This window comes from Daphnia magna, linkage group LG6, assembly GCF_020631705.1.
Source record: "Daphnia magna isolate NIES linkage group LG6, ASM2063170v1.1, whole genome shotgun sequence".
In the NCBI taxonomy this organism is placed as follows: Eukaryota; Metazoa; Arthropoda; class Branchiopoda; order Diplostraca; family Daphniidae; genus Daphnia; species Daphnia magna.
This window is the reverse complement of record NC_059187.1, coordinates 4755493-4782663: the sequence shown is the minus strand read 5'-3', so window position 1 is coordinate 4782663 and position 27171 is coordinate 4755493. Positions and strand designations below refer to the sequence as shown.

General features: G+C 39.2%; 3 protein-coding genes and 3 long non-coding RNA genes across 9 annotated transcripts; 1 reads left to right on the top strand and 5 right to left on the bottom strand.

Annotated features, from left to right (window-relative positions):
* Positions 1 to 3183: 3183 nt before the first annotated feature.
* LOC116924459 lies at positions 3184 to 4582 on the bottom strand. 3 transcript variants are annotated; one of them, XM_045174924.1, is made up of 5 exons: positions 4558 to 4582; positions 4325 to 4500; positions 4080 to 4265; positions 3852 to 3980; positions 3184 to 3788 (listed from the first exon to the last, which is right to left on the bottom strand). In XM_045174924.1, the coding sequence occupies exons 2-5, from the start codon at positions 4367 to 4369 to the stop codon at positions 3738 to 3740; spliced, it is 411 nt and encodes a 136-aa protein (XP_045030859.1). In that variant the 5' UTR covers positions 4370 to 4500; positions 4558 to 4582; the 3' UTR covers positions 3184 to 3737. The 3 variants fall into 3 exon arrangements, with proteins under 3 accessions (XP_045030859.1, XP_045030860.1, XP_045030858.1); XM_045174925.1 differs by having other exon boundaries at positions 4325 to 4466; positions 4558 to 4571; XM_045174923.1 differs by having other exon boundaries at positions 4325 to 4576.
* A 3-nt stretch (positions 4583 to 4585) lies between these two features.
* LOC123473698 lies at positions 4586 to 5504 on the bottom strand. Its single transcript, XR_006647929.1, has 3 exons — positions 5388 to 5504; positions 5182 to 5307; positions 4586 to 5122 (listed from the first exon to the last, which is right to left on the bottom strand). It is a non-coding gene; the product is annotated as an uncharacterized LOC123473698 (long non-coding RNA).
* An 836-nt stretch (positions 5505 to 6340) lies between these two features.
* Positions 6341 to 7393, top strand: LOC123473768. Its single transcript, XM_045175084.1, has 2 exons — positions 6341 to 6754; positions 6800 to 7393. Exons 1-2 carry the CDS (start codon positions 6341 to 6343, stop codon positions 7391 to 7393), a joined length of 1008 nt encoding a protein of 335 aa, XP_045031019.1.
* Positions 7394 to 12944: 5551 nt separating this feature from the next.
* LOC123473696 lies at positions 12945 to 13387 on the bottom strand. Its single transcript, XR_006647926.1, has 3 exons — positions 13352 to 13387; positions 13107 to 13228; positions 12945 to 13022 (listed from the first exon to the last, which is right to left on the bottom strand). It is a non-coding gene; the product is annotated as an uncharacterized LOC123473696 (long non-coding RNA).
* Positions 13388 to 20082: 6695 nt separating this feature from the next.
* Positions 20083 to 20774, bottom strand: LOC123473697. 2 transcript variants are annotated; one of them, XR_006647928.1, is made up of 3 exons: positions 20687 to 20774; positions 20350 to 20604; positions 20083 to 20286 (listed from the first exon to the last, which is right to left on the bottom strand). It is a non-coding gene; the product is annotated as an uncharacterized LOC123473697 (long non-coding RNA). The 2 variants fall into 2 exon arrangements; XR_006647927.1 differs by having other exon boundaries at positions 20663 to 20726.
* Positions 20775 to 24212: 3438 nt separating this feature from the next.
* Positions 24213 to 26558, bottom strand: LOC116926089. The gene is made up of 5 exons (XM_045174922.1): positions 26039 to 26558; positions 25644 to 25941; positions 25114 to 25581; positions 24820 to 25048; positions 24213 to 24750 (listed from the first exon to the last, which is right to left on the bottom strand). Exons 1-5 carry the CDS (start codon positions 26343 to 26345, stop codon positions 24601 to 24603), a joined length of 1452 nt encoding a protein of 483 aa, XP_045030857.1. The 5' UTR covers positions 26346 to 26558; the 3' UTR covers positions 24213 to 24600.
* Positions 26559 to 27171: the final 613 nt, after the last annotated feature.

Genomic DNA, 27171 nt, shown 5'->3' with positions numbered 1-27171 from the left:
GGTTTTAGTTATGTAGTTTATTTTTCGGTCCTTTTTGTTGTTGTGGCCCAAAATGCTTTTTTTGTGGCTGACGCTTTCTTCTGTAGTTGGCTTTATCGTCGTTGTTGTGCTTGCAATTGGGGTAGTTGATTTTTGTGTGGTGGACGTAGATACTTCATTGCTTGTTTTTTCTCTCTTTTGATTATCGGCGGCAACGATGCGAGTGTTTTCCCGTCTAGTGATTGATGAGAAGGTGTGGGTTTCTGTATTTAGAACTGAAATGTTGTTTTCTACTTGAGCCATAGTAATGCTCCAGACTAAGACGTCCTACTTTCAGTGTGAGGCGCTTTCTGTCTGACGCCGGTGAATGTAGGCAAGTCCTGTCTGTTGTCATGAGCTACTCCGTGTTTTTGAAAGTCCCCAGATAGAACTTGTGTTGGCGCACTCTTGCAGAACTAACATTATTGTGTTGGCTTTAACGCAAGCGTTAGTGTTGAATCTTATAGTGAAATCTGACAAGTACTCGAAGGCTTCTCCTCTTTTTGTGACTTGCAGTTTGCTGCAGTTTCCTACTGTAATTTGGGTTTGCACTAGCGGATCATTGCTTGTGATTAATGATTTCAATATTTTTTTAACATTTTGTCCAATCAGTGTTGCAGTTGTCCAATGTAGCTGTTCGTTTAATCCATGGTGTGTCACATATTTTTCGTGTATTTTCAGATAATATTTCCGCTACCGTGATTATTTTTGAGAATGACAAAAAAAAAAGTGAATTTATTATAGTTGTAACGGCTTTTCGTTGTTCCTGCCGTACTTCTTGCATATCCTCTAGTGATGTGTCAGGGAAATTTTCTATTATATCAGGGTTAGTGTTAATTGTTTTGAAAATACATTGTTGATTTTATTTGACGTTTTCTTTTGTAATCCATTCCTCTTGTTTAAAGCTTTGGTCAACTCCTAATGTAAGACACATTTGGGATTCTTGTGAGATTAAGTAATTGTTTACTTTTTCCAGTACCCATCTGGTTGAATCTTCTGAACAGATGCTGCAAATAAGCTGCTTCCCTCTCCGTGATGCAGATGTTGCTTTGCTGTAGGCGTATTGTCTGTTCGACTAATATTCTGACCCTGTTGGCAGTGAGTCATCGTTTGAGAACTATTTGTAGGCTATTACGGGATTCTTGCTTTCAGGTTTGTAAGTAATGTAAAAAGTTAAGGTCTCTGTCACTATTTTACTTCTTTTTCGACTGCTATCGTTTTTCTGTGTCCCTGTGTCTTATGGTTCCCCGGGCATAGGAAATGATGAATAGTCGTTTATCAAGATACTGATATTTCAGTGGGATGTTCAGCAAGAATTCGACTTCTTGTAGAATCGATCGATTTAGCCTGGATTGGTACAACTTCCTGCAGTCGTTACACACTGAAGTATCCAGGTGGTATTTTGGAGGCATGTAGCTAGTGCGTTTTGGAACATTTCGTATAATATTTTAGTTGTTTCTTCAGGGAAGGTCAGATAAGTGAGCGACACTCTATGCACTATTTTTTATCACTTTGGTGCTAGTGTAAGATCTGTTTTAAGTAGGTATTTTGTCTCCAGTTAGAAGTAAAATATGGTAAAAGTGGTTTTTAGTTCGTATCATTCCTCCTCCTATATGGGAAACAGTAGTTGATAATTTAAATTTTGTGCGACTCCTATTCCTCTTGTACTCGCCGTTCCTAATTGCAGCTATTTTTTGTTTTCTTCCTTTTTTATTTGAACTTCTTCACCGGCATTTTCCAAATTTGGAACATTCTTTGTATTTGTTCGTCTTTGATGTAGTCTTGTGCGTAATTCCTTTCTTTGTCCTGATTGTCGTCTGTGGAACCCTTTTTCAGGAGCACACTGACGATGTCTGGATGATCCGGATGTTCCTTCACCGAACAGCAACTAATAGGGCGGATTCAAATCTCGGCAAGGACCTCTGGTTGACGTCGACTCCTCGTCTCGGATATCAGGAACCTATGGTGATCGTCTTGTTAAACCTTGCTGCAGAGTGCTACAAAGTTTCTGCTCCTCGTTTTGGTTGATTTATGAGCGAAGTTTTCCAAAGAAAACTTACGCTCTGTCGTTGGTTCAGGACAAGCGATGACCATGGACGAAGCATGGACCGGAGGACTTTTGAGTGCGTAGTCAAAGTAGTTTAAATAGAATTCTTCATATTCGGCTATTAGGTTCAAGTTCAGTGTGTGAATGGCTGCTTCTTGTTCGATCCAGTCACCACCTGCTCCATTGTGCTGGAGTGTGAGGTGTCAGGGTATCCATTGATGTTTACAAGAAGTGTTTTCCAAAAGCACTCAGAATACGGTTGTAATGAGTGTCTAGTTCCGTCCTCTTTCGTAATGAATGTCGTCATAAATGTTCGGCTTTCCTATTATTCATCTGCTCTTTTTTGTTTTTATTGTTTTTGTTGCTTCTTGATGGCATTGTCTTAGTATTTTTCTAGACGATCCCTTCCATCAGTTGTGTTTTTGTTCTCGTTTTTTTGTTTGTTTTTAACATCCAGAAGAAATAAATTCCTTTGTCACCTCGGAAATTTTGACGACGTACTTGAACTAGTGGAAACTTTGTTGTTCCATATCCTTTTTTTTATGAAATTCTGGATATGATTTTGACGCTTCTTCTTTTTCCCCTTCTGAATGGTCCGTTCGCTCCTCCATCGTCGCATGACATTCGTTTTAAGAGATTCTTGATAAACGACTATTATTCCCTTTAAGTTTTTGGTGTATCTTTTTTTCTTAAGTTTTTTGTTATCTTCTTCTGTGTGGGTAGTCATTTTCCTGGGTATATTAAAAACCGGGATATTTATCCTCAGCACCTCGCTAGACTCTCATGGTGGCTGGACTCAGATTAGGATATTTTTTATCCTACCACAAAATCGGCCATCTTTCTGCCCGAACAACTACCGGGGGATTTTGAATGGGTCACGCCTATTGCCCCGTAGAATCCACGAGGCTCTAGGGTCAAAACTTGCTATTGGCCCGTGGAATCCACGGGGCTCTAGTGCCAAAACTTGCTATTACCCCGTGGAAACCAGAGGACCGCTATTATCCCTGGGTCAGCTGTTATCCCGTGGATACAAGAAGGCTCCTCTTCATGCAAATTGCCATTACTACATGGATTACATTTATTTATTATGCAATTTCGTATACTGATATTAATAAACAACATGGGATGAAAGGTGGACAAAGTCAACCTTCCCTATGTGAACCCTTTATATACCATGTTTCGAATAACGAAATAAATATTTAGTCGAGTCAGGAAATGTTTCCAAACTCATTTTAAATTCCATGACATCTCAATATAAGGCACAAAAAAGCAACCCGCACTTCGGACTAGGGGGGAACGCAAGGGCATTATTAAACGCTTTCCAGTTATAAACGTCTTGACGTTATAGCGTTCCACAGTAAAAAGAATCAACGGGAGGGCAGGATGATCAATTTTATTGTTCTCAACATGGCAGCCGAAAAGTTGAGATATGGTTTTTTCTTACCTCTACAAGGATGCCCTTGAATGCTGTGCCCGTGTTGTTTAATTACAACAGGAACAATGTCAGTTACGCAAAAAAAATTTTAATGATAATTAACCAATGGTAGCGGCCAGCGGGATGAGACAAAGACCAAAAGAGAAGAAAAGACCCCCCATCCTATTCCCTTTGAACGGCGGCTTCCATCAACGAGGCCGTGCAGAAGTCGGAAGACTCAAGTTATGCTTGTTTCATTTATGTTGTCACCATGTCTCCATACAATTGGTGGGGGAAAAGTCGCATGGCCTATTGAAGTAATCAAAACCGATGAAATGAGGAGTAGTATAAAGATCAATGAAAGAAACTTACGATCTTCAATAGCGTTTTGTTTGTCATCCAAGAATTTCGCTTCTTGATTCTCTCACCAAAGCGAGGACTTTCGATACCCATGCAGATATAGTTGCCTTTATCAAGCAGCTCGAGGAGGAATTCATCTATCTACGTCGACAAGAAACAAAGACTGTAAATTCTTACAACGACGACCCACGGAATAAAATAAAAATCGATGAAAAAGTGGAGTTTAAATATGTTCAATACATCTGTCTGCATTTTGGAACTCAAATCTCGCGTGCACACAAGGGCAAAAGGCTCAATTAACACATCATGGCAAATGGTTGTCCGGTTGAAATTCGGTTTACATACGACCCGGCTGAATCTGTAATAAAGTACAAGATCACAAAGCTCGAACTTATCCACCAGAATCATCCTGTGTCTGAAGAACATCTACAAACATACGCCAGAAAAAAGTAAGTTGATTTCTAAACTTAATTACGACTAATTACAATTTTCCCGGCATGCTCATGCAGGCACATGGCTCCAGAAGCCATAGATTTCACCAAAAGTACACTGTCCACTGGCGGTCAACCGACCAAAGTTCAAAATCTCTTACTGGAGAAATTTTGCTCACACCTTATTAGTAAAGATCTAATCAATTTGAAGCAAACTTTAACTGATGAGCCTATTGTTAAAACAATTGTTTGTTAACGGAACAAGTAATTAAGTATCCGAATCTTACAGGTAGGCATGCTGACGAGTGAAAAGATGTCGTTCACTATCTTTGCGGTCTTCAAAATGTTGAAAATAACGTTATCAAAAATTTGCAGGATGCTGATTAAGAAGTGGCAGCTTTATTTGTCCATCTACATAAACAGCGCAGACTCTACCAGAAATATGGAACAGTAGATACCAGAAATACGGCCATGTTCTTCATTAGGGAGGAGACAACAGAAGCCATTTAAGAATGCCTGAAAGTCTTTGCAGATGCAAGAATTGCTGATACTCAAATTTATTATGTTCTAATAATGAATCTACCTTTACCATAAAACAATGACGTGCCAGTCACAAAAATGACAATGAGGGACAAGGATTGCGCGGAGATCGCCGCCTTGGGAAGAAATTTTCCTAAAGCAGCCCATCTTTTGTGCCAGTTCCATGCCTTGAAGTCCGTGGACACGTATTTAAACAAGACCAAGAACGGAGAAAACAAGGAGACACACTTCGAGATACGGAAACATTTCCGCGCTGCAATGCACGCCGAAACGTGCATGTGTATTATTCATCTAAAGCGTACCTGATAGGACCTAGTAAAAAAATAATTTACTTTCAAATACGTCGTAATTACTAAAAATCTGAGCCTTACTCTCTTGATCAAGGTTTGGGAAGCAGCGGTGAATATTTTGCGTCCAAATGGTTTAATATCGAAGATAAGTGGACCAATCTAGGAAGACGGGATTTACCGACGTTCGGGAATAATACGACGAATCGTCTGGAAAGGTAACAAAGATTAGTTACTTTCATTAAAATTATATTGAACTGAAATAATTGTCTTGTTAGATTTCATCATACCATAAAGGACGTGCTGCAGAAGACAAAGAGATTGTCTGAAGTTCTCCGGACGCTTGTTAATATTGCTTTACTGCGGTTAAGCGACCGGGAATGGAAACAAAAGATACGGGAGGTCCTTTTTTCCACGAAGTCGAAAGCCCGAACTCATTAAAAAGTTCGCCAATTCCATTTAGCAATTTGCCTGGAGCAAAATAGAGTATGAAATCAAATTAATGAAGGGAAATTACGACTTCATATTAGACAATGTAAGTCATATACTTGTTTAATTGAACCTGCAAATTAATTTAATTTATTGTACTATTCTAGGTTTCTCTGACGTACAACATAACTGATACTAATTATAAATTGAAAAAAAAACTTAAGCAGCTGTACCTGTCATTTTCATTCGGCCTTTTTACTACCGTGTCGCCACATCCTCTACTTCCACTTCAAGGACAACGTAGAAATTACTGTTGGATCTTACGCAGAGCACTGGATGAAGGAGTGTTTGGAGGTATACCTAAAAATTGATTAAAACATGTTGGTGTAATTACTCATAATTTGTATATATTGTTAGAATGAGGCAGTAGTTTCACCAAATGTATCCTCACCTATCGGATTTCGTAAGATGAAAAAACCAAGGATGCCTAGAACGGAGAGGGATCAATACAACTTGGCCAGCAATTTTTTTCGGAAATTGGTAGAAACACTTGATGCGCTGAGCATCCCCGATTTTCAGGAGAAAATGTGGCTCTTTCACGATATTCATGACCTGATCAAGCTCAACAAGCCCATTCAATTGATGTAAGCCAGTCAACAGGAGAACAAAAAGAAAGAAAGTAACGATAAGCCTCATGACGTCCTACTTCCCCGTGCGAATTTGCCTGTAACAGATGAAAAGGTAAGATCACATAAGATTAAAATTAAATGATCGCTTTTTTATTTCAATATTACCTATCATTCTAGATTTCTTCATGGACTGCTCTTCGTCTACCGTTTGCTCAAGAGGCAGGCCAAAAGAAAACCACGGCTATTTCAATTCGTACCTCAAGGAGGCAAAAAGACGACGGGCTGAAAGAAACGATCTTGACGATAGATTGGACGAGGAAGCCGCTATCCTGAGTGAGGAAGCCGCAGCTATCACAAAAGAGAAATCCATTTTCAAAAACGACGTTCCCGTTACAACATCCGCCGGTGTATCACATGTCAGCAAAATGGACGTTCCCATAAAGGCTAAAAATGCCGATGTTCCATCTGACAACGAAATGGACATTTCCATCGTAACTTCACCCATCGATGATCCTCATGACGACCAAATGGAAGTTCTCATCGCTTCAGCTGCAACCACCGATGATGCACCTGTAGAGGTAACGCAAGGAAATATGAAAGTATTTCAATTTAAAGATTTTAATATTCTCATTACCTTATCATAGTGCGTGACTTCGAATGAACACAGTTGCCGAAAAATAAGGGACTGTAGTAGACAGCCTTATCTTTTCTTGGATAAGCCGCAAATGATTACCAAGACCAACAAACTGATGTTCGGCGACATAAACAAGGCACAGTCTATCCTGAAGAAACAGTATCCAGCTATCGATGGCTTGTTCTGTTGCACCATTGAAGGTAGCCTGGAATTTTCTCGGGCGCAGGGCGAACAGTGGATGCAGATTCTTTATGATGGTTCGGATCACTGGGTCTTAGTTTCCAAAGGGTTTACCCAACCTGAACACGTACTGGTGTATCATAGTTGTCCCGGCAAACCATGGAGGAAAGAACATATCCTGAGCTGTATGTCCAGTCTGTTTCAAACATCTAACGAGAAAATGACATACATAATTAAAGGTTGTCAACGGCAAAGCAACGGATATGATTGCGGAGTCTTCGCCATTGCTTTTGCTACCAGCTTGGCAATCGGTGAAGACCCCGCAACAAGACTATATGATCCTATAAAGTTGCGCCCTCACCTTGTTAACTGTTTGGCATTAGGCAAAATAACTGCGTTTTCCATCATCCCAAAGTCGATGTAAGAGGTCTCACGAAACGGCAGAAGAAGAAATTTTGTACTATAGTTGTCGCAGAACAGGGTGGGAGAGAAAAGGGTTTTGAGTTTGTTGGATGTGACAGTAAAGGTTGTAACGGATGGTTCCATAAAATGTTCATCGATGATTGTCCCGAAAATTTGGCTTATGAATGATTTTGCGAAAACTGTAGAAAATAAACATAGGTAATACTGAAAATTGATTAGAGTTTCATTTATTTTCCAATTAAAACGACGTGAACGAACGGTCGTTGTGTAGATGGTGTAATAGACTGCGGTCCCTTAACACCTAAGGGATAACGCATCACGAAAAACAACAAGACGATAAAATCCAACTACTTGAGCAAAAATTATCAGATGCTCTGTCAGAATTAAAATGTACTAATACGAAACGTGGATCCTCACAGGAAAACGACGTTACCATAGCTGCAACTGACCAATACGAAAACAGAAAACCACGTCCAAGTGAACGTTACTCAAGATCTCGTGATTCGCGAGTACGATTTGCTGACAGTCATAACAGCCGAGAATCAAGTCGAGAAAGAAGTCTAAGTAGGAACAGAGATAACAGCCCTTACCGCAGAGATTACAATTCGTCAGGACGAAGAAATTATAATCCTTCAGGATACAGACAAACCAGATTTCCATCTCACCAACGTCCCTCATATCGGAACGACTACCCTAACCGACAAGGAAACTACAGCGGACCAAACAACTACAGACAACAAACACGTTATAACAGCAACCAACATCCACAGCAGCAACAACACACTAGCAACAACCCTCGAACAACTGAAAATCGAGAAATAACCTGCTACAAGTGTAACCGAAGAGGACATATTGCAAGAGAATGTTGGACAGATATGGCACGTACCAACAACCAAGGTCCCCGATAAACACCATAAAACCAATCAGTAACTCCCAACTAACATACAATTTAGGATCAGATGTAGAAGTAATTCCAAAACTGATACGTATTCCCGTTAGAATCTTTAATAAGGAAATCATAGCTTTAGTGGACACTGGCGCAGCCGCTAGTTTAGTATCCAGTAAAATATTGGATACTCTAGAGTGTAATGAGCACTTAAAACAAGTAGAAAATGCGAATCCTCCTATTTTTAGAACGGTGTCGGGACAAGAACTTAAATCGATAGGGAAATTTGAATTTTCAGTTATTATCAATGATAACCATATTATTAACCACCACTTTTATGTTATGAGCAACTTAAATGAACAATGCATCTTAGGATTAGATTTCTTATCTAACAATAATGTGAAGATTAACAATAGAAATCGTCAAATATGTTATGATCATTTTGGAGTAGAACATAATTTTGGAAGTAATACCATGCCCATTTATAGCGTAACATTTAGCAAAGCAGGCATCCATATACCACTAATCCCGATTGATAGAGAAGACGAAAATCTTACACAACAAGATTATCGTAATTTAGAATCCTTCACTCAATTAGACTTTAATAATAAAACTAAGCAGATAGCTAAGATTGTTGAAAAAGAAGAACAAGCACTCAATGTATCAGACGACATACAAACTAAAATTGAAATTTTACTAAAGAAACATGAAGATCTTTTCGCAGACCAAGAATCCGACTTGGGTCTAGCTACACAAGTGAAACATCACATCAACATAGGCCATAACGCTCCCATTAATCAAAGACTGCGAAGAACACCCGAATCCCTAAAACTTGTTGTTAAGACTAAAATAGAGGTAATGCTAAGTAACAAAATAATAAGAGAAAGCCACAGTCCTTTTGCTGCAGCTATAGTAATGGTACCTAAAAAAGATGGAGAGATGCGAATGTGCATCGACTACAGAGCATTGAACAAAATCACTGTTAAGGATAAGTACCCTCTACCTAGGATAGATGACACAATTGACGCGTTGTGCGGATCAGTTTATTTCTCTACATTGGACTTACTAAGCGGCTACTGGCAAATAGAAATAGAAGAAAGTGATAAACACAAAACAGCTTTCATTTGTGAATTTGGCCAATACGAATTTAATCGAATGCCATTTGGTTTAACAAATGCACCCAGCACCTTTCAAAGAGCAATGAATAACATCTTGAAAACGGTATTGTACAAATTCGCATTGGTTTACCTAGATGACATCATAGTGTTCAGTAATTCAATTACTGATCATGTGACACACTTGGAAGCAGTTTTTAGACTCCTTAAACAAGCGGGTTTAAAATTGAAAAGGAAGAAGTGCGAATTTTTTAAAGAAAAATTAGATTATTTAGGATACATCGTATCCGGGAAAGGAATAACACCAAGTACAAAAAAGTTAGACGCGATTGTTAAATATCCCGCTCCCAAAAACGTAAAAGAATTGAGCTCATTTTTAGGTCTAGCCAGCTACTACAGAAAATTTATTCGGGCTTTTGCTGATAAAGCCCATCCACTAACTGCGCTCACTAGAAAGTCAGCGGACTGGAAATGGGGGGAGGAACAAAGGGACGCCTTTGAATGTATTAAGAACTGTCTCATCACTAGACCTGTTCTAGGTTATCCGGATTTTTCTCGAGAATTTATCATCTACACGGATGCTTCAGGATATGGAATAGGAGCAGTCTTGGCTCAAATACAACCTCCACCTCAATCAGCGGATTTAGCGGAGTCCGACGGACAGGACCTTCGTAAATCAGACGACGTAGAAGTCGTCATAGCCTATACCTCTAAACATCTGAACGACCGCGAGGCCAAGTGGTCAACCACAGAGAAAGAGGCATACGCAATAATCCACGCCATCGACGTGTTTAGGACGTACCTATACGGGCGTAAGTTTACCGTATTTACAGATCATAGACCTTTAGAATGGCTAATGAGTAAGACAGAACCAGCAGGAAGATTAGCTCGATGGGCTCTTAAGATCCAAGAATTTGATATCATTATTGGGTACCGACCAGGAAAGTCACACCAAAATGCTGACACACTTAGTCGCACCCCAATAGTGCCGCTAGCGAAAGTAGAAACAAGGTCAACAGGTACAAAAGAGAAACCAGAAGTAAAAAACGAAACCAAGGAAAGTAGAACAAAACAAGTAATTTTTGAAACGGAAAGTAATCAGTCTAAGGACACGGAAAAATGGATAGAACTCCAACACAAAGATGAGTATTGCAGAACAATATTAAAAGAAATGGCAAAGGCCAATCCAAGCAAGGAAGTTAAAAATAAATTTAAAATAAACGACAAAGGACTATTAGTAGATACCAAAAGAAGAATTGTAACGCCAGTAAGACTGGTACCACAAATTTTAAGGGAAAATCACGATCACATATTGGCAGGACATTTAGGAGTAGGAAAAACGTTGGCTAGACTTCAGAGACAGTACACATGGCCATGCATGCGTACTTCCGTAATAGAATACGTTAAAAGTTGTTTGATGTGCAATAAGAGAAAAGCGGTAGGTGGAAGTAAAGCACCATTGCACCCTTTGCCTTTAGTTGAAGGAGTATGGGAAAGGATCGCTATGGATATAGTGGGCCCAATTCAAGAAAGCGCTAAGGGATACAGATATATATTAGTTATATCAGATTATGCCAGTAGGTTTGTTTTTACAGTTCCAATGAGAAATCAAACTGCCCAAACAATTGCGAAGATTTTAGTTAATAAAATATTTACTAAATATGGATCTCCAGAAGTAGTTCTAACAGACCAAGGTACTAACTTTCTATCCAGTCTAATACAAGAGGTGTGTAAACTATTCGAAGTCAAACAAATAAGGACTACGGCCTATCATCCACAAACTGATGGATTAGTTGAGAGGTTCAATCGAACTCTCTGTGACATGCTAGCTTGTTATGTCTCCGACCAACCTGCTAACTGGGACAAATACCTTCCGTTCGTTACTTTTGCTTACAACACAGCAAAACAAGCTTCAACTCAAGAAACACCATTCTTTCTATTCTTCGGACGAGAACCAATAATGCCTAATGATATCAAGATTAACAGAAGATACGAGACCTATGAAGATACTAGTATGGTGTATTCACAGCAATGGGAAAAAGCTCAAAAACTGGCAAGAGAACATCTCTTCAAATCCCAAGCAAGACAGAAAAAATACTACGACGTATCCACGAAAACTATTAAATACAACATAGGTGACTACGTATTACTGAAGGCGCCACCAGCAGCAGGAAAATTCATAAATCGATGGAACGGACCATTTCAAATTTCACGAAGCTTCTCGGATATCAACTACGAGATCCAGCACACGGAAAACAAAAAACTGAAATCTATCGTACATACCAACCGTCTCAAACTTTACACACCAAGAAAACAAGAAACAACTAAGGAAGAAGAAATACTACAAAACCTACCAGAAAATGTTGAAGCACAACGACAACCAACAATTCACCAACGCCGACCAGGCCGACCAAGGAAGCAGCAGCTGATACATCCAGTGAAGACGAACATCAAACCACGCAGGAACGAAGAAGAACCAAAAAACCATACAATACCTAACCTTTACCGTAACCAAAACCAAAACGATCCTATAACGAATCACCAATACCACTTAAGAAGACGATATCAAGGACCGGATTACTAAACATTTTCATTTTTCACAGATGCAGACATTACTCTTCCTTCTTTGCCTCCTTCATTCACTTAACCCTACTTACCCTATCTACGCATCCATCTGCGATTGTAACAACATGAAAATACGAGGAATCCTAGACTTCGAATTGCCTTACTACTGTGACAATGAAAAACCAGAAACACAACATTTACCAAGGATACCAACTAGTTACACCTTAGTAACCAAACAAAAACCAGCAGCCACTTGGAAAGGATGGACATGTCGACAGTGGACTAAAACAAAGAAAATAACCGGATCGTTCTGGATCGGATCCTTCGATACAGTTTACTCCAAGGAAACAATACTAATCACCCCTTTGGAGTGTTGGCGGATGGTCAACGATAAAAAATGTGGCAACAATAATATGCAAACCGGACCGACGGGACTCAGTTTCACAGCCACTCCTACAGGAGAAGGTAAATGGTACGCCATCAAGGAATACCAAACACTAAATTGTGTAGCGGAACAGATCACGCTACGTCAGGAGAAACCCGATAGTCCAATCGAAAGCCCTTTCGGATTACTTAACACCACCCAACAGGAAGGACAATTCATCCAAAATCAAAATACAATCGTGTGGGGAGAAAGAACAACCAACAGTTCATACACTCAGACGTTACTAAAAGGGAAAGGATACCTGGAACTTCCTCGAGAACCGGAATCGGATAATTCCAGCCGCCTTTACGACACCAGTCGGCAGATTGAAATATCTTTTCTTAACAAACCAGATAAGGATATCGCACCAGTAGGACATAAAGTGGTTGGAATCCCTCTAACGTACTTGACGTTTCCTGCAGAAACAACAAAAATTTTGTATGAAATGTTCAAGAACACAATCGCAACCTGCCTTAAAAATACCAACCTTGCCACACCCGTGTGCGAAGATTACAGAGAGTTGTACAAATCCAGACCACAACGTTCTCTTCTTCAAGAAGTTCACTTTCTCTTCGACACTCAAGTCGAAGACGAACAACTTGGGATTCGTCTCTACAGTATTTCATACGCCTGGGGAACTCTAAGATTGGCACATAGAAGACCAAAAATAATCAAGGAAGATGGAAAAATCGTACAAAAGGATACAACAATATACATTACTTACGAGTCCGGAAGCAGAAACCCTTTGACAACGTACAGTCAACTTTCAAAGGACGACCCTCTTCCATCAGGATCAAAATTCGAGTACATTGTCGACCAAACGATACGCGTACAAAATACTCATATCTGCATCACGGAAACAACACACGATTACGTATTTGCTGCAGCCTGTTCAGAGGAATCAACGAGATGGATTTTAGAAAAAGAGAACAGCTACCTAATTTCCCAAGAATCAGAAATGTGTCTTACCGTAGGGGTCGACGAAACCTTAAAATTGGAAAAGTGCGCTTTGGAAGGAGATACCAGGAAAAACCAGCAGTGGTTCTTTCAAACAATAAATACCAATCCGGATGTTATAGAAAATTTTCCCGACGTAACATTGCAGGATATTCAAGAAGTCCGATTAGAACAACGAAGAGCAATTACAACCACAATCAACTCACCCATATTTGGCGGTATCTTGAAAGCAAATCACGGCAGTGGAAACATCATCTGGGACATGATCGCCTGGGGATTGTTGAAGAACGGACAATATGCAAACGGAAAATGTGTCACACATCATGGGCTTGAACAACAACTAACCATGGAAGATTGTGACACAGATTGGACAAAATGTCAAGAAGAACTAAAAACATTTATCACAAGTAACGATCCCCTGGTGCAATCACAAGTATCCGTAGGAAACTGCAGTAGAGCAACTACCAAAGGCCAAGCTTTCGAGTATACGTCCGATTTCACCATTAGACCGTTCAACACTAACGCTTGCGTCAAGGCAAACACAACAATGCTTATTCTACAGGAATGCGCCAACACCAGTTCAATTTGGGGCACTTTCGAACACACAGGACAGCTCATGGCAACAGACAGAACTGGCCTACATTCACCGGCGTCAGACAGAAAATGTCTCACACTAAAAGTAGGACGTCTGAGTTTAGGGCATTGCCACGGTTCAAGTAGAAAACAAAAGTTTAACTTCGAATATCGAAACCCGCACCAAATACGGACGCTTTCAGCAGCAGCCATTATAGCGCTTCACACTCAACAATCATTGGACGGAACACAACTCCCATTTATACCCCCTCTTCTCAAAAGAGAAAGTAAAGCAAACAACGAAAACTTAACCACGCCCACCACACAAAAATCTATTTCATCTATAGTATAGTCATTTTAGCTTTTGTACCTCAAACAATTAGTAATGAGAAATTTTATTAATGAGCACTATTTAGACATACTTTTTACGTAAGTGTGTAAAAAAATTCAAAAATCGTACGTAGGGATCACATATAAATTTTCAATTAAAAATTAGAAAATAAGAAATGGGGGTGTAATTTTAAAATTTTTTTTGTTTTTATTACATGTAATCAAACTGTATGTGTTAATAAACGTGTGTTTCTAATTTAAATGTTTTTTGTGTAGATTTACTATTTTTGTTTTAATTTTAAAGTTACTGAAATTGGTTTCCGCGTCGAAATTTTTTCGCCGTGTTTAACACGGCGCTTATGGCGCTACGCGTCTTGTTAAAATTGATGCTACATAAAAACTAAATAACCTAAAAATCCCCAAATAGTCTAGTTTTGTAGCCAATATAACCTAGTTTATTTTGTATTAATTATATCTTATGAATATAACACAGTAAAAAAGTTATAACCATTACAAAAAAACTCCCCTTTTTAGGTTTTTCCAAATTCCGCAAAATTCAAGTTGCTTTTACAACACACCCGCTAGGGTGACATTTTCGGGGGGCGCTGCAACTTTTACTCTACTACAACTATACAATTGAAACCTATTGTTATTGTTATAAAAAAATTCAAAATGTTGAAGTGTCGAAAAATAGGAACGAGGAGTAATCTTAAATTTAATAACAGTTGTAGTCGAGTAAAAGTTGCAGCGCCCCCCCGAAAATGTCACCCTAGCGGGTGTGTTGTAAAAGCAACTTGAATTTTGCGGAATTTGGAAAAACCTAAAAAAGGGGAGTTTTTTTTGTAATGGTTATAACTTTTTTACTGTGTTATATTCATAAGATATAATTAATACAAAATAAACTAGGTTATATTGGCTACAAAACTAGACTATTTGGGGATTTTAGGTTATTTAGTTTTTATGTAGCATCAATTTTAACAAGACGCGTAGCGCCATAAGCGCCGTGTTAAACACGGCGAAAAAATTTCGACGCGGAAACCAATTTCAGTAACTTTAAAATTAAAACAAAAATAGTAAATCTACACAAAAAACATTTAAATTAGAAACACACGTTTATTAACACATACAGTTTGATTACATGTAATAAAAACAAAAAAAATTTTAAAATTACACCCCCATTTCTTATTTTCTAATTTTTAATTGAAAATTTATATGTGATCCCTACGTACGATTTTTGAATTTTTTTACACACTTACGTAAAAAGTATGTCTAAATAGTGCTCATTAATAAAATTTCTCATTACTAATTGTTTGAGGTACACCCCCCTTTTTTTGCTAGAATGACTATACTACTACTTCAAGCACCACAACGACAGTAAAACCAACTACAAAATTAAGCACAACCACAATTAAAACAACAATAGCCACAACAGCCATAAAAACGACCGTTAAAAGCACACCACCGACAACTAGGCCTACAACAACTACTAAGCCTACGACCACCACAACTAAGCCTACGACCACCACAACTAAGCCTACGACCACCACAACTAAGCCTACGACTACAACAACAAAGCCTACAACTACAACAAATAAGCCTACTACTACAACTACTACGCCTACAACTACAACAACAAAGTCTACGACTACAACTACTACGCCTACAACTACAACAACAAAGTCTACGACTACAACTACTACGCCTACAACTACAACAACAAAGTCTAAGACTACAACTACTACAACTACGACAACAAAGCCTACAACTACAACAAATAAGCCTACAACTACAACTACCACAGCTACAACTACAACTGCTGAGCCAACGACTACAACCACTAGGCCTACAACTCCAAGTACTGAACCTACATTGCCATCAACTACAACTGAAACCACGTCCACTACACAATCATCAACGACAACTATAGCGACAACAACAACTGAATCAATAAGCAATTCAACAACACCTCTCACAACAACTGAAAAAATAGAAGATCCTCCAGTCACGAAAAATCACACCATTACGGAGGATGCAATAATGGAAATTATTGATGACACTGAAAAAACATCTCAGCAAGAAATACCCGAGGCAGCATCTTTAACCCTAGAACAAGTATCGGAGGTGCCAATAAAAAACGAAACAGAAAGCGGTCTACCCCAAAATATAGAAGAATTCGGCGACAAAATTAAATTCGATATTTCAAAAATGCATGAGCAATATAAAATAAGTATAGAAACAGAACACGAAAACAAACTTGCAAAAGAAATTCGCGACGTATATTGTCAACTATCAACAATAAAGAAAACTCAAGCGGTGATGTTAGCTCAAAGTAACGGAATTCTTGCTGCTTCAGCGCTCGGATTACCCATCTGTACGAGACTGCAAGGCTTCGGACAAGCGATGACGCTCCAACAATGTGAAACCAAACGGATTTTCATCTCCGCAAAAGAATCGAAATGTGGATTTCAACCATTCTTTACCTATGAAGACAAAAACTGCACAATCGGAGTAGATGGATGGTCCATACATCCATATTCCGATTGCTTTTGGAAAAACTCATTTGGTGAATTTAAATGGGTTCCATCACACCTGGGAACACAATTCAACAAATGGAGAATGGGTAAAACAAAAAGCAAGCATTCACATGCCGAACTTAGACCTCATCACAGAATTCGAAGAGTTGCACCTGAATGATTTCGACTACAGTCTGAAGAGCCATCCAGCGCATGAAACAATGGAAATGGAGCAACTAAACATCATAAACGATCTAGTAGGCCTAATGCAGGAATCAAATTCAAAATCTGTTTCTGACATAGTGATGTCAGAAAAACAGGATAATCAGATAGGAACCATGTTCTCATGGTTCGACACATCAAAAATTCTTATCCTATCTATCATAGGATTCATTGTATTCATCATATCCCTACGCATATTGATCATTTGTGACCCTTTTACAAGAATCATGGAAAAAATTCGACAAGCTAGAAGATTAAGACGATATGGAATAAATACGGAAGAAGCGCACGAATTAACTTCAATGATCCCAAATTCAGGCACTCAACCACCGGAAGAAATAATAGAGCAACCGTTCACTAGGATGACGGCTCCTACACCTCTTACCATGGAAAGACCCACACAATTACGCCCGGCTCAACCAAGCGCACCGAAATAACGTAATATTTATCCTGTCATGGAAGAAAACTGGGAATCCGATCAAGCTCGCAAATGCACAGGAAAACACACGACTTGCACTTATGTTGTGGGTTATGGAATGGTATGGGAAGACCTTTGCAGATGCTCAACAGAAGTTGAATCTAAAAACAACTAACATTAAAAAAAAAAAAAAAAAAAAAAAAAAAACAAAAAAACCAAAAAAAAAAAAAAACAAACAAACTTAACAAGTTTTTATTTTGAGTGAAAGGGAGAAGTAGTAAATGTATTAAAAACTCAAAATATGAAAACTTCAAGTGAATTGTCCTTAAACAGCCACCAAACACACAAGTGTTAAGTAAAAGTGGAAGTTTTAACTAAAAAAAAAAATAAAAATAAAAAAAAAAAAAAAAAAAAAACAAAACAAATAATGATGGAACAGAATAGTGAAGACGCAGTGCAACGTAATGAAGCAAGTGATAGTGAAAGCCAACCAGAAATAAACTACTTGGTGATTGAAAGTGAAAGTGAAACGGACAGTGAAACGCAACGAGATGGGCTCTTCGGTGATTATGGTTTTTATCCACCAACGTTCGAATTTAATCCAAATGCTACACAACAAGAAACATTACCTAAATGTAGTAACTGTGTGATGAAAACGCACCCAACCTTATCGGCAGCAAGAGCAGATGCCGTGCAGAAACGAACACAAGCCATCACACGACTACGTGAGCAAGAAATTTTCCTCGAAATGATAGACGCTCCAAGGGAAGAAATAAGAAGATGTATCATCCAGAAGTTAGGACCCGCTGCATGGGATTACCATCCGAAGGCAGAATTTCTAAACCAGAAATTTAACGACAAAACACTACTTCATACAAGCGTGAAAGCGGGAAAACTGGACATAACGGATTTACTGTTAGACTACGGAGCTGACCCAGATATAGAAGAGGATGGCCAGACCATTGCACATAGAGCGGCAGCAGAAAATAACAAGCTCTTGATCAGGATATTACGATATCACAAATACAAGTTTTCATCGTACAATAGCCTTGGAGAAACACCACTAATGGTCGCCATCGCCTACGGGCATGAAGAAGTGGCCAGTTATTTGTGGATAAGTTCCAACGTTGCACAAATGGCAAAGGACAACAGCACCGTCCTACATTATGCCGCCAAACATGGAAACAACACTCTCGCTAGGGCAGCATGTGAAAGGAAAATTCACATTAACATCAATCAAACGACTAAACCAGGAAACTATACGGCCCTACACCTAGCCACAATGTATAGGCAAGATCTCATAACAAATATCTTATTGGAACACGGAGCAGATCCAGACATAACTGATGTCAATGGAAACACCCCGCGGGATTACGCGTTTGATGAACATAGGAGAAACATATTTGAAGACTGGAAATGTATAAGAAGCCGCAAGAGAAAGGCTTCTGGCAATGAATAAGATTGAAGCAAAACAAAATTGAAGAACCAACAACAGTTTATTACCACTACTACAACAAAAACACTAAAATGAAAACATTACGACAACAAATTGCATTCATTAGACAGAATCTTCGAATTCCTCCAGCAGGCATTCCGGTAAAAACACCGCACATCGAGAAGTGGGATAGAAAATATCCTCGCCTGACTCCAACCACCACAACAACCTAGCGAGATGTTGAGGATAAAGATCGCGGTATCTCGCATATCCAGGATATCGGCTAAAAACAGATAATAAGAAAACGTTAACAAAATCGGAAACATAAAAAAAAAGAAAAGGAAAACCAACTCACACGTAGTAATAATCACCGATCCAAACTCGCTGAAAGCCAAAATCGAAAGCAGAGGAAGGAGCACAGGGATTATTGAGTAGTGAAAACAACAGCAATTGCACTATCAATTCCTTGTCCTCGGGTCGAAATCGAGCAAAGAAACGAGACGGCGAAGAAAACAACAATACCCCCATCAGATGCAAAACATCATCAAAATTGCCCCGATGGCGCAACAAAAATTGTAAAGAGTCAACCTCCATTTTAAAACTCAAAACAAATGACACGAAACGACAACGAACGACAGAAAACCAAGAACCGACGTAAAAGAACGGCAAGAAAAAACTAAAAGAAGAGAAGAGAAGAAAAGCATATAAAAAAAAAAAACTAATTGAAATCTGTAGTAGCATTCCAGTAAAAAGGAACGTAGACCAGCAATTATTGACTAACACTTTATTAGCATAAAGACAATGAATAACGGTATAAAAAACATATCTTGTATTTTGTGCCTCATACTGTAGCCCAACAAACACGAATAACGGTGAAGGAAAGAAAGTAGGTGACGGGTAAAGAACAAGTTTTCACCTAATCATTGCCACGCCACATGCCGAAGAGAAGTAAGGAGAAGAAGAAAATCAGAAGACAAAGAGAAAATTGGAGGACCAATTTCTTCTTGCCGAAGGGGGGAAGGAATGTAATAGACCGCAGCAACTCCTCCTAGCAACAGCAGCCCCACCCAGCAAGAAGGTCGTCACGAATGCAACCTTCCCTGCGGATAATAGTTAATGATAAAAGTAAAAGTTATTGTAAACCCCTCCCTTCTTAACCTTCAATCTCTTGGTATATAAGCACATGGTTGTATCGTCTTAAGTAGAGTTAGTTTACTGGCAAATACACAGTCAAGAAACTATTACAATGGTAACAGCCTCTTCGGGTGAGATTTAGAGCCCATTTGTCAAGTATTTATGTTGACATTAAGGACATATTAAGGAGGCATATCTTCTTTCTGTAAGGGAACGAAGCAAAATTTTCTTTTGGCTAAAATCGCTGCCATTTCTGTGATTTGCCTTGCATCTTTTCCCGTTATTTGTTCTTGTTTTGAACTAGTTATTAATGAGTTGTCTTCTATGAAAAAAGAAATACATTAGTATGTACTAGCACTTAAATGTTCATTTCAATAGCATTTACCATGCGTGGTCTGAACTTGAGCATCGACTTGTGTATGACCTGCTTGGACTGCATGAATCTGGGTAGCTTGCAATTGTGCTGCTGCTCAAGCTTGAGCCTGCATTTGGACTGCATCAGCCAATTGCATTTGATAAGCATGTTGCTCGGTTTTAGCCATCATAACTGAATTAGCCCATGGATTTGGGAGAATCATACTGGAAACAAAGAATGTTGGAATTCCCAACAATCTGAATGACTGGGTTTAGCTTTCGGCCACTGAAGTGTAAACAAAAGTTATTGCAACCAAATACACATCATCAACTCATAAAATTACCAAATAAGATGCACAAATACTCACATACTGCTCACGCACGAAGCAAAGACGCCATTCCCACCTTGGCAACCAAGTAATAACACGAAACATATGACAGAATTGGGTGTAAATCGGTAGCCTCACCAGCGCTATCTGGTGTCCACGGGCCAATAGCACTTCTTGATGTTAGAGGCCCATGGAACCCACGGGGCTATAGCCTTTACCTTTTTGCAATGTCAACTGGCTCATCGGCAAGTGTTAGCAGGGATTTTTGATAACGACGACGATGGAGATCCTTCCAGCTCACGGTTCGGAGGGTAGATTTTCCGTTGGGTTCTTACTTGTTTTTTAGTGTTTTAAGTGATGATAATAAATGTATTGGTCTCTTTAGTACGTCGTTGATTTGTGTTTTTCTGAAATTCCCTCCTTTCTCCTTATTTGAGTATTCCTCACCGTCGGAAGCCCTTGTTCTTCGGCTTTGTCTATAATCCTAGTATTCAAATACACCTTTTGAACAGTATCCTGCACAAAAATGCGAACAGCTTATTGAATTTTATCACCAATTTGTTTATTTTTAAATGATTTTTTAAAGAATTTTTTTAAAGAGCTATGATGGGCAGGTTGCAGAGCCACAAAAAAAAATGTTTAGTAATAGTCAAGGTATCTAATTTGTTTTAAAAAATCAATTATAGTTAAATTGATGTTCGGGTTTTTGTGCAGGATACTGTACTTCTGTCGGTGGCGTAGTCCATCGCGAAATTTCCTTTTATGTCTGTTTTTTCCCTATGGGCTCCGTGTTCTAAGAGGATAGCCATAACGCCTTCTTGTCGGAACATTATTGCTTGGTGTAACCATGAAGGAGGAAAGGAGGAGGGCCCACTTCGGCTGAAAAGTGACGCTATGCTGTTATTGCCGTTGGCAAAAGATTGATTCCCTTTTTTGTCACTAGGTGCGGAAGGGTAGCCTTCCATGTACTTTTTATTGTGATGCTAATAAAACGCGCGAGTTCAAAAAAACTAAAAATTTATTCTCTCAGGTGGTAGACTAGTAATAAATAAGGTACATGAGGGTCTACAATTTTGAAAGTTTTGAATGAGCATGTTTTTTTGTGTGAATCGCTCCGCACAAATCATGGCTCATTTGTTTAGTTACGTATTTATAACGAATCACTAAAAAATCATAAATAATATTGCTCATTAATTTCAAAAAGTGAGTAGGACAGCCGACTTTTGGAAGCTTATCGACGCAAAGAGTATAGAGAATATCACGAAAAGAATCGAAATGAATTATATCTCCAACAGCGCAAAAGTCTAACACATAAAATTCTACTCTTTTCAACAATTCAAACAGTTTCGGGGAAGAGTATCTCAATTTCCCCCTGCTTTTTGTTTTCGTGAGAAAATGAGCCGTAAAATCCGCAGGTAAATTTTCCAATTTAAATTCCATCGTTTGGTGGCATTCATGGTAATAATTGCCATTTTTAACAAAACGATGTATCAAATAGCCACTGATTTGAAATACGACATTTTGATTTTTGGCCGACACATCTACGTCAAAATCGCTGTTGTTATCATGGTCTACCTTCATGTTGGTTAGCAGAAGGTCCTTCATGTAGTCCTTGAGAGATTTGTTAACTTTCACGTTATCTTTAAAACGCTGGACCAGCCAATCCATGTATGATGTCAGCATTTCTATTTTCTCCTCTCCATCGACGTTGCATCCTCGGAGAATGGTCTTGGTCGGGTAATATAAGCTGAGCATTCTGAACAGTTGGAGAAATGAGGATGCGGTTGGTTTGTTTTGTGCTCCACCCGCTGAGCGAATGATCCCAAAAAACCTCTGTATAAAAAAATGAAATATATCCTTGTCATCAAATCAGTTATTAACGTGCGCCATTGCACAACTATATAACCTTACCTCCAAACAATCTTGATTAAATTTTGCTGTGAGGACATAGGTCAAGTTGAACGAAGGGCCCAATAAAAGCTCAATCAGGTCTATTATTGATTTGATAGTTATTCGTAGAGCCTTTATTGTGTCTTTAGAGACAAAAGGTGGAGGTAATTCCGGACGTGCCACCCCTTGATAAAAAGACTGCGTACGATCTTTCGGCTTAGGAACAACTGAGAGCTTCATCTTGATGAAAACTGTAGTTTCACGTAAGATTTCATCCAATTTGAGCAGCTTCTATTAATTTCAAACGTAACGTCAGATTCATCAGGCTTACATATATAGCTTTCATCAAACAAAATAGTGAAGAAATGTTTACCTCTTTTTTTCCTGCCATTTCTCCTTTTTAATGCCGTCGCGTGGCCTACGGGCATTCATGGTGTCGAAGCAGTCGTTCAGTAATTGTAGTAATTCTTCTACTGGTTTGCTTTTGACAAACTTTCTCCTAACTTCTTCTTCAATTTGAGGACAAGTGCGGTAGTATTCCAGCCCCTTGGCAACTGAAGAAGAAAGAACCTGATAGAAGGTATAAATGTTATATTACACTGATACTGCGGACAACACTTGTTTGAAGCGATACCTGCATAGCTAAGCTGACATTCATTTTCTGAAATGAGGTGGGGTTTATATGCATCTTTCTCAGCTTTGGACAGGCCGCTCCTTCACCAAATACTGCATCAGTATCATATAACTCAGCTATTAGCTGATGGGGAGTCATCAATTCCCCTTGACACTGTTCATTGAAACAAAATGTAATACAGTAATGTAATCGCTCTAAATATTCAATTGACGAACCTGCACTGTTTCGTGATTGTAAAGTTGGTTCCGCACGCATTTGAATGCATGGGGTGGGTCTTGGAGTACATGAATTTTTCGATCAGGATCTATGGGGTGAGGAAATGAATTCGTGACTGTTTCTTCATCACCTTTCTTTTCAACGCCGGCTCCGGTGAGCTTCCAAAATTTCATGTTAGTAGATGCGCCATCACTTACAGCTGCCAATACCCGGACACCGCGAGCTTCAAGCCGTATAATCGCAGCAATAACTAAGCGATGCAAATCATCGCCGGAAGCAGCTCCAGCAGAAGCAAACACTCCAAACGGTTGAACCCAATTACTCAGTAGCGGTCGAACCATGAAAACCAGAGCATGATCTGCTAGCACTGGAGTCTCGCTTATATTAGGCTCTGGTCGCGACGCGTCTACCTCATCATGATGCTCCATTTCATCTCTGTTGTAAACGGGATCAATACTAAGGTTCACAAAACCGTCTATAGCAAGCGATTCTTGGTTGAAATTCGGTTGCGGAGTAAGGGCTATTTCGTCGAAAGTGAGGATGACTGAAAGATCTTTTCCTGATTTCCCTTCCACAATTTTTTCTACGGCCTTCAGGGCTGCCGTGTTGAAACCGAAATGGCAACTAACACCGCTAAGAAGTCGTCGCAAAGTGCTACAGCTAGGTAGGGGAAGGAGCTTGAGTCTTCTTATATGTTCGTATGCCGCAACACTTTTGATTCTAAGAAGAAGACATTCGAGCAACCACTCTGCCTCGTAGCGCATTCCGTGTTTGCTTTGAACTTGTGCCCGGGCTAAAATTGTTTGTAGAGTTAACTTGGCCTGAAATACACCGAGAAGATATGAATCGTTTATCATAACCAAATACTAACAATAATTGTGTGCAAATAACAATATACAATAGTGTAGTAGGTCGAGTGGGACGAAGTGCTTACACAATATATAACATGCATGAATGGGTTTAGTTATTAAATCACTAAAGTGTGTAAATAAATGTGTTTTTAGATGAAGTGTGCAATCTACAGGGAGACAGTTGTTCAAAATGTGATACATGGAGGCTACAGGGATTCATAAAAGACGATTAACAGGGAAAATATGAACCCTGCCGTCACAAATTCATTTTTGGTATGTAATAAAGGGAGCATGGTATATGTGTAGTTGATGAATAACGGGTGGTGTAGATTTAAGTGATGTGTGGACGCTTTAAGGTATAGTTATACAGGTGAAGTGCATGACGGAGCGTGATAAGTTTTTACCTTGGGGTCCATGGGTGTCTTCATATTCTTCATGAGGTGTTGTAATGTGGTTGTTTTAGCAGCTTCGGCCAGTTTTAAGCGAATGTTGCATACCTCTGCCTTCAGGGTCTAGTAAGTCGGAACAAAAGTTGTAAATTAATAGAATCCACCATGATAATAAACGTTATTTTTCCATACCTTTAATCGTGCAAGCGCGCGTTTCTTCCACCTTTCCAGCACTTTAATTTTTCTTGTTGCCTGATTAAGTGCATACTGTAGTTCTTCTTTAGTTTTGTATGCGTGAATCACCTTATTCGCAGCACTTTTTCCTGTTTTGGTGGCACGGTAGCGGCTCATGACCAATGCAGGCAGAAGCGATTTGCATTCAACACATATGGCGCTATCTGTCGCCGCAAGCAAGTGACAACTGAATTGAAGATTCAAATGTTACAAAATTAACCAGAAAAGAAAATGTGTAGCAAGGTGTCTTACTTTTTAGCTCTCCAAATTTTTGTATCGTCCTCAGGCTCATGTAGATGTGATGCAGTTGCAACGCGGACTATATCTTTGAATGCAGGATCGCTGATTCCAACACACCTATCTTGTGTTGCAAAATCTCGCAACATTTTGTTTGCTTCGGCGATAGTTGAAAATGTTTGGGGATTGGATATTCCAGTATTAGCTTGGTCGCATAATTTGCCTAGCATGTATTTTGTAACCGTAGCTTGAAGAAAATCGATGGTGGCTGACTTGATAACCGTAGGACATCCGTCAACAACTATTGCTTCCACTAAATGTAATCTATGAGCAGGTATGTTACATACTCCTAGCTTGAGTTCGGTCCACACCTCTGTCGGTGGGAAAATTTCTGGGTCATCGACCTTGGGGCAGTTTGTAGGCAGGTTTTCGGTTTCGACGCAGATTGATTCTTCTTGTGTGTCGTTGGTCTCCATTTCACAACTAAAAAAATGTTTTGTTATTTAAAATCCCATGTAACATTATTTACTAAATATAACCGTTACCTTGTTCCTGTCTCAGAATTATAAGCCTCATGCATGGTAGGTGAATTTACAACTTGTTGTTCGTCATAGTTTACGTTTCTGTGGCCGATTTCATTAACACAGTAATCAATCCCCTCTGCCAAAGAGAGAGATCGAGTTAAAGTTGCTACTGGTTGCGATGTTTGGCTGTCTGGCATTATGAGATGGCATTTGTTTCTTTCATATGTTTTTCTTTTCACAGGCATTGATGAAGCTGAACAGATAACAGAATCCTCTAACATTTTTCTTTTCCTAATGGTTGGTAACCTTGGTTGACTCTCTTACATATAGCAAAAGATAGAGAATTAGAACTATTAATTAACAGCTGTAGAAAAAAATTTGATGTATACAAACAATTATCGATGAACAACTTATACCTTCTTGTGGTGTAAGGTTTACAGATGGGATGGCTGTTGGCAAAAGACGTTTACGAAAACTGTCAAATAAATTCACTGATTCATCTGCAATAATTCTGTTATCTTCGCGACAGTCACTGGAAAGAAAATGTCGTGCACAAACTACACTTCTGCAAGTTGGATTCCAATGTGATCGCCCAACAGCAGCAATCCATTTTGCCCTCAATTCCACGTCTTTAGGGAAGGTAAAAACACAATGTTTTAAAGGATTCGGATATTTTTTGGTCGGCTTATATCCTGTTCTAAAACCTAAAACACAACAAGACATTTTCACGTTTGAAATGCTTTCTGTTTTTGGCTGACAGCAGACTAAACTTGCGTAACGATGGCAACCGACATCTAAATTTCAACATGTAAGACTACCCTTCCGCACCTAGTGAGAAATTGAGAACTAATTTACTGCCAACGGCAATAACAGCATAGCGTCACTTTTCTTTGCAGGGCCTTATGCGAGTAGCGCCTCCTCCATTCCTCCTTCATGGTGTAACGCCTTGAAGTTTTCTTGCTGTGACCGTTGGTTAATGTCGATGTCGCTCTTCGTTTCGCGTGCAGCTCTAGCGAGGTCCTCGTTTCCATACTTTGCAGCATAATGAAGGACGGTACTACAGTCCTTCACCCCATTCGAGTTTATCCATAGGTAATTGGCGACATCTTCATTCTCGTGAGCAATAGCGACTATCAGTGGGGTTTCCCTCAGACTGTAGTAGAGTGGAGTTTATTATTTTCCGCTGCCGCTCTGTGTGTGACAGTTTTTCCATCTTCTTCTATATCTTGATCCGGTCCTTAGTACAATACTAGATCGGTAATGTCCAATTTTCCCAATTTAGCACTTCTGTGTAAGAGTGTCTTCCCGTTGTATTCGTAGTTGTATTTTGGTGGTGTGATTTTTGGTTTTTTTTTTTGTATTACGTTACCATTTGATTGCGTGGATTCTTCTTCGGATGGTGTCTTCCTTGGCTGCGAAAACGTTGGGCATGTTTTCATTGCACAGTTGCTGCATTTCGGTTTTGTTGTATTAGAGTTATATCTGAAGGTTGGCACCAACGGTCCGTAGTCCATAAAGTCTTCTTCTTTTTTATAAAGTTCTTTCCACT

What these genes read in the sequence shown, in the direction of transcription:
- LOC116924459 (XM_045174924.1), bottom strand. Translation starts at nt 4,369, where the DNA reads ATGGCTTCTGGAGCCATGTGCCTGCATGAGCATGCCGGGAAAATT. An exon ending in GTTCCAAAATGCAGACAGAT is followed by an intron (nt 3,981 to 4,079) that starts GTATTGAACATA and finishes TTGTCGACGTAG; the next exon opens with ATAGATGAATTCCTCCTCGA. An exon ending in ACAAAACGCTATTGAAGATC is followed by an intron (nt 3,789 to 3,851) that starts GTAAGTTTCTTT and finishes TTACTTCAATAG; the next exon opens with GCCATGCGACTTTTCCCCCA.
- LOC123473768 (XM_045175084.1), top strand. Translation starts at nt 6,341, where the DNA reads ATGGACTGCTCTTCGTCTACCGTTTGCTCAAGAGGCAGGCCAAAAGAA. An exon ending in TAACGCAAGGAAATATGAAA is followed by an intron (nt 6,755 to 6,799) that starts GTATTTCAATTT and finishes ACCTTATCATAG; the next exon opens with TGCGTGACTTCGAATGAACA.
- LOC116926089 (XM_045174922.1), bottom strand. Translation starts at nt 26,345, where the DNA reads ATGTCTTGTTGTGTTTTAGGTTTTAGAACAGGATATAAGCCGACCAAA. An exon ending in AAACCTTACACCACAAGAAG is followed by an intron (nt 25,942 to 26,038) that starts GTATAAGTTGTT and finishes GCTATATGTAAG; the next exon opens with AGAGTCAACCAAGGTTACCA. An exon ending in GCGCGCTTGCACGATTAAAG is followed by an intron (nt 24,751 to 24,819) that starts GTATGGAAAAAT and finishes CCGACTTACTAG; the next exon opens with ACCCTGAAGGCAGAGGTATG.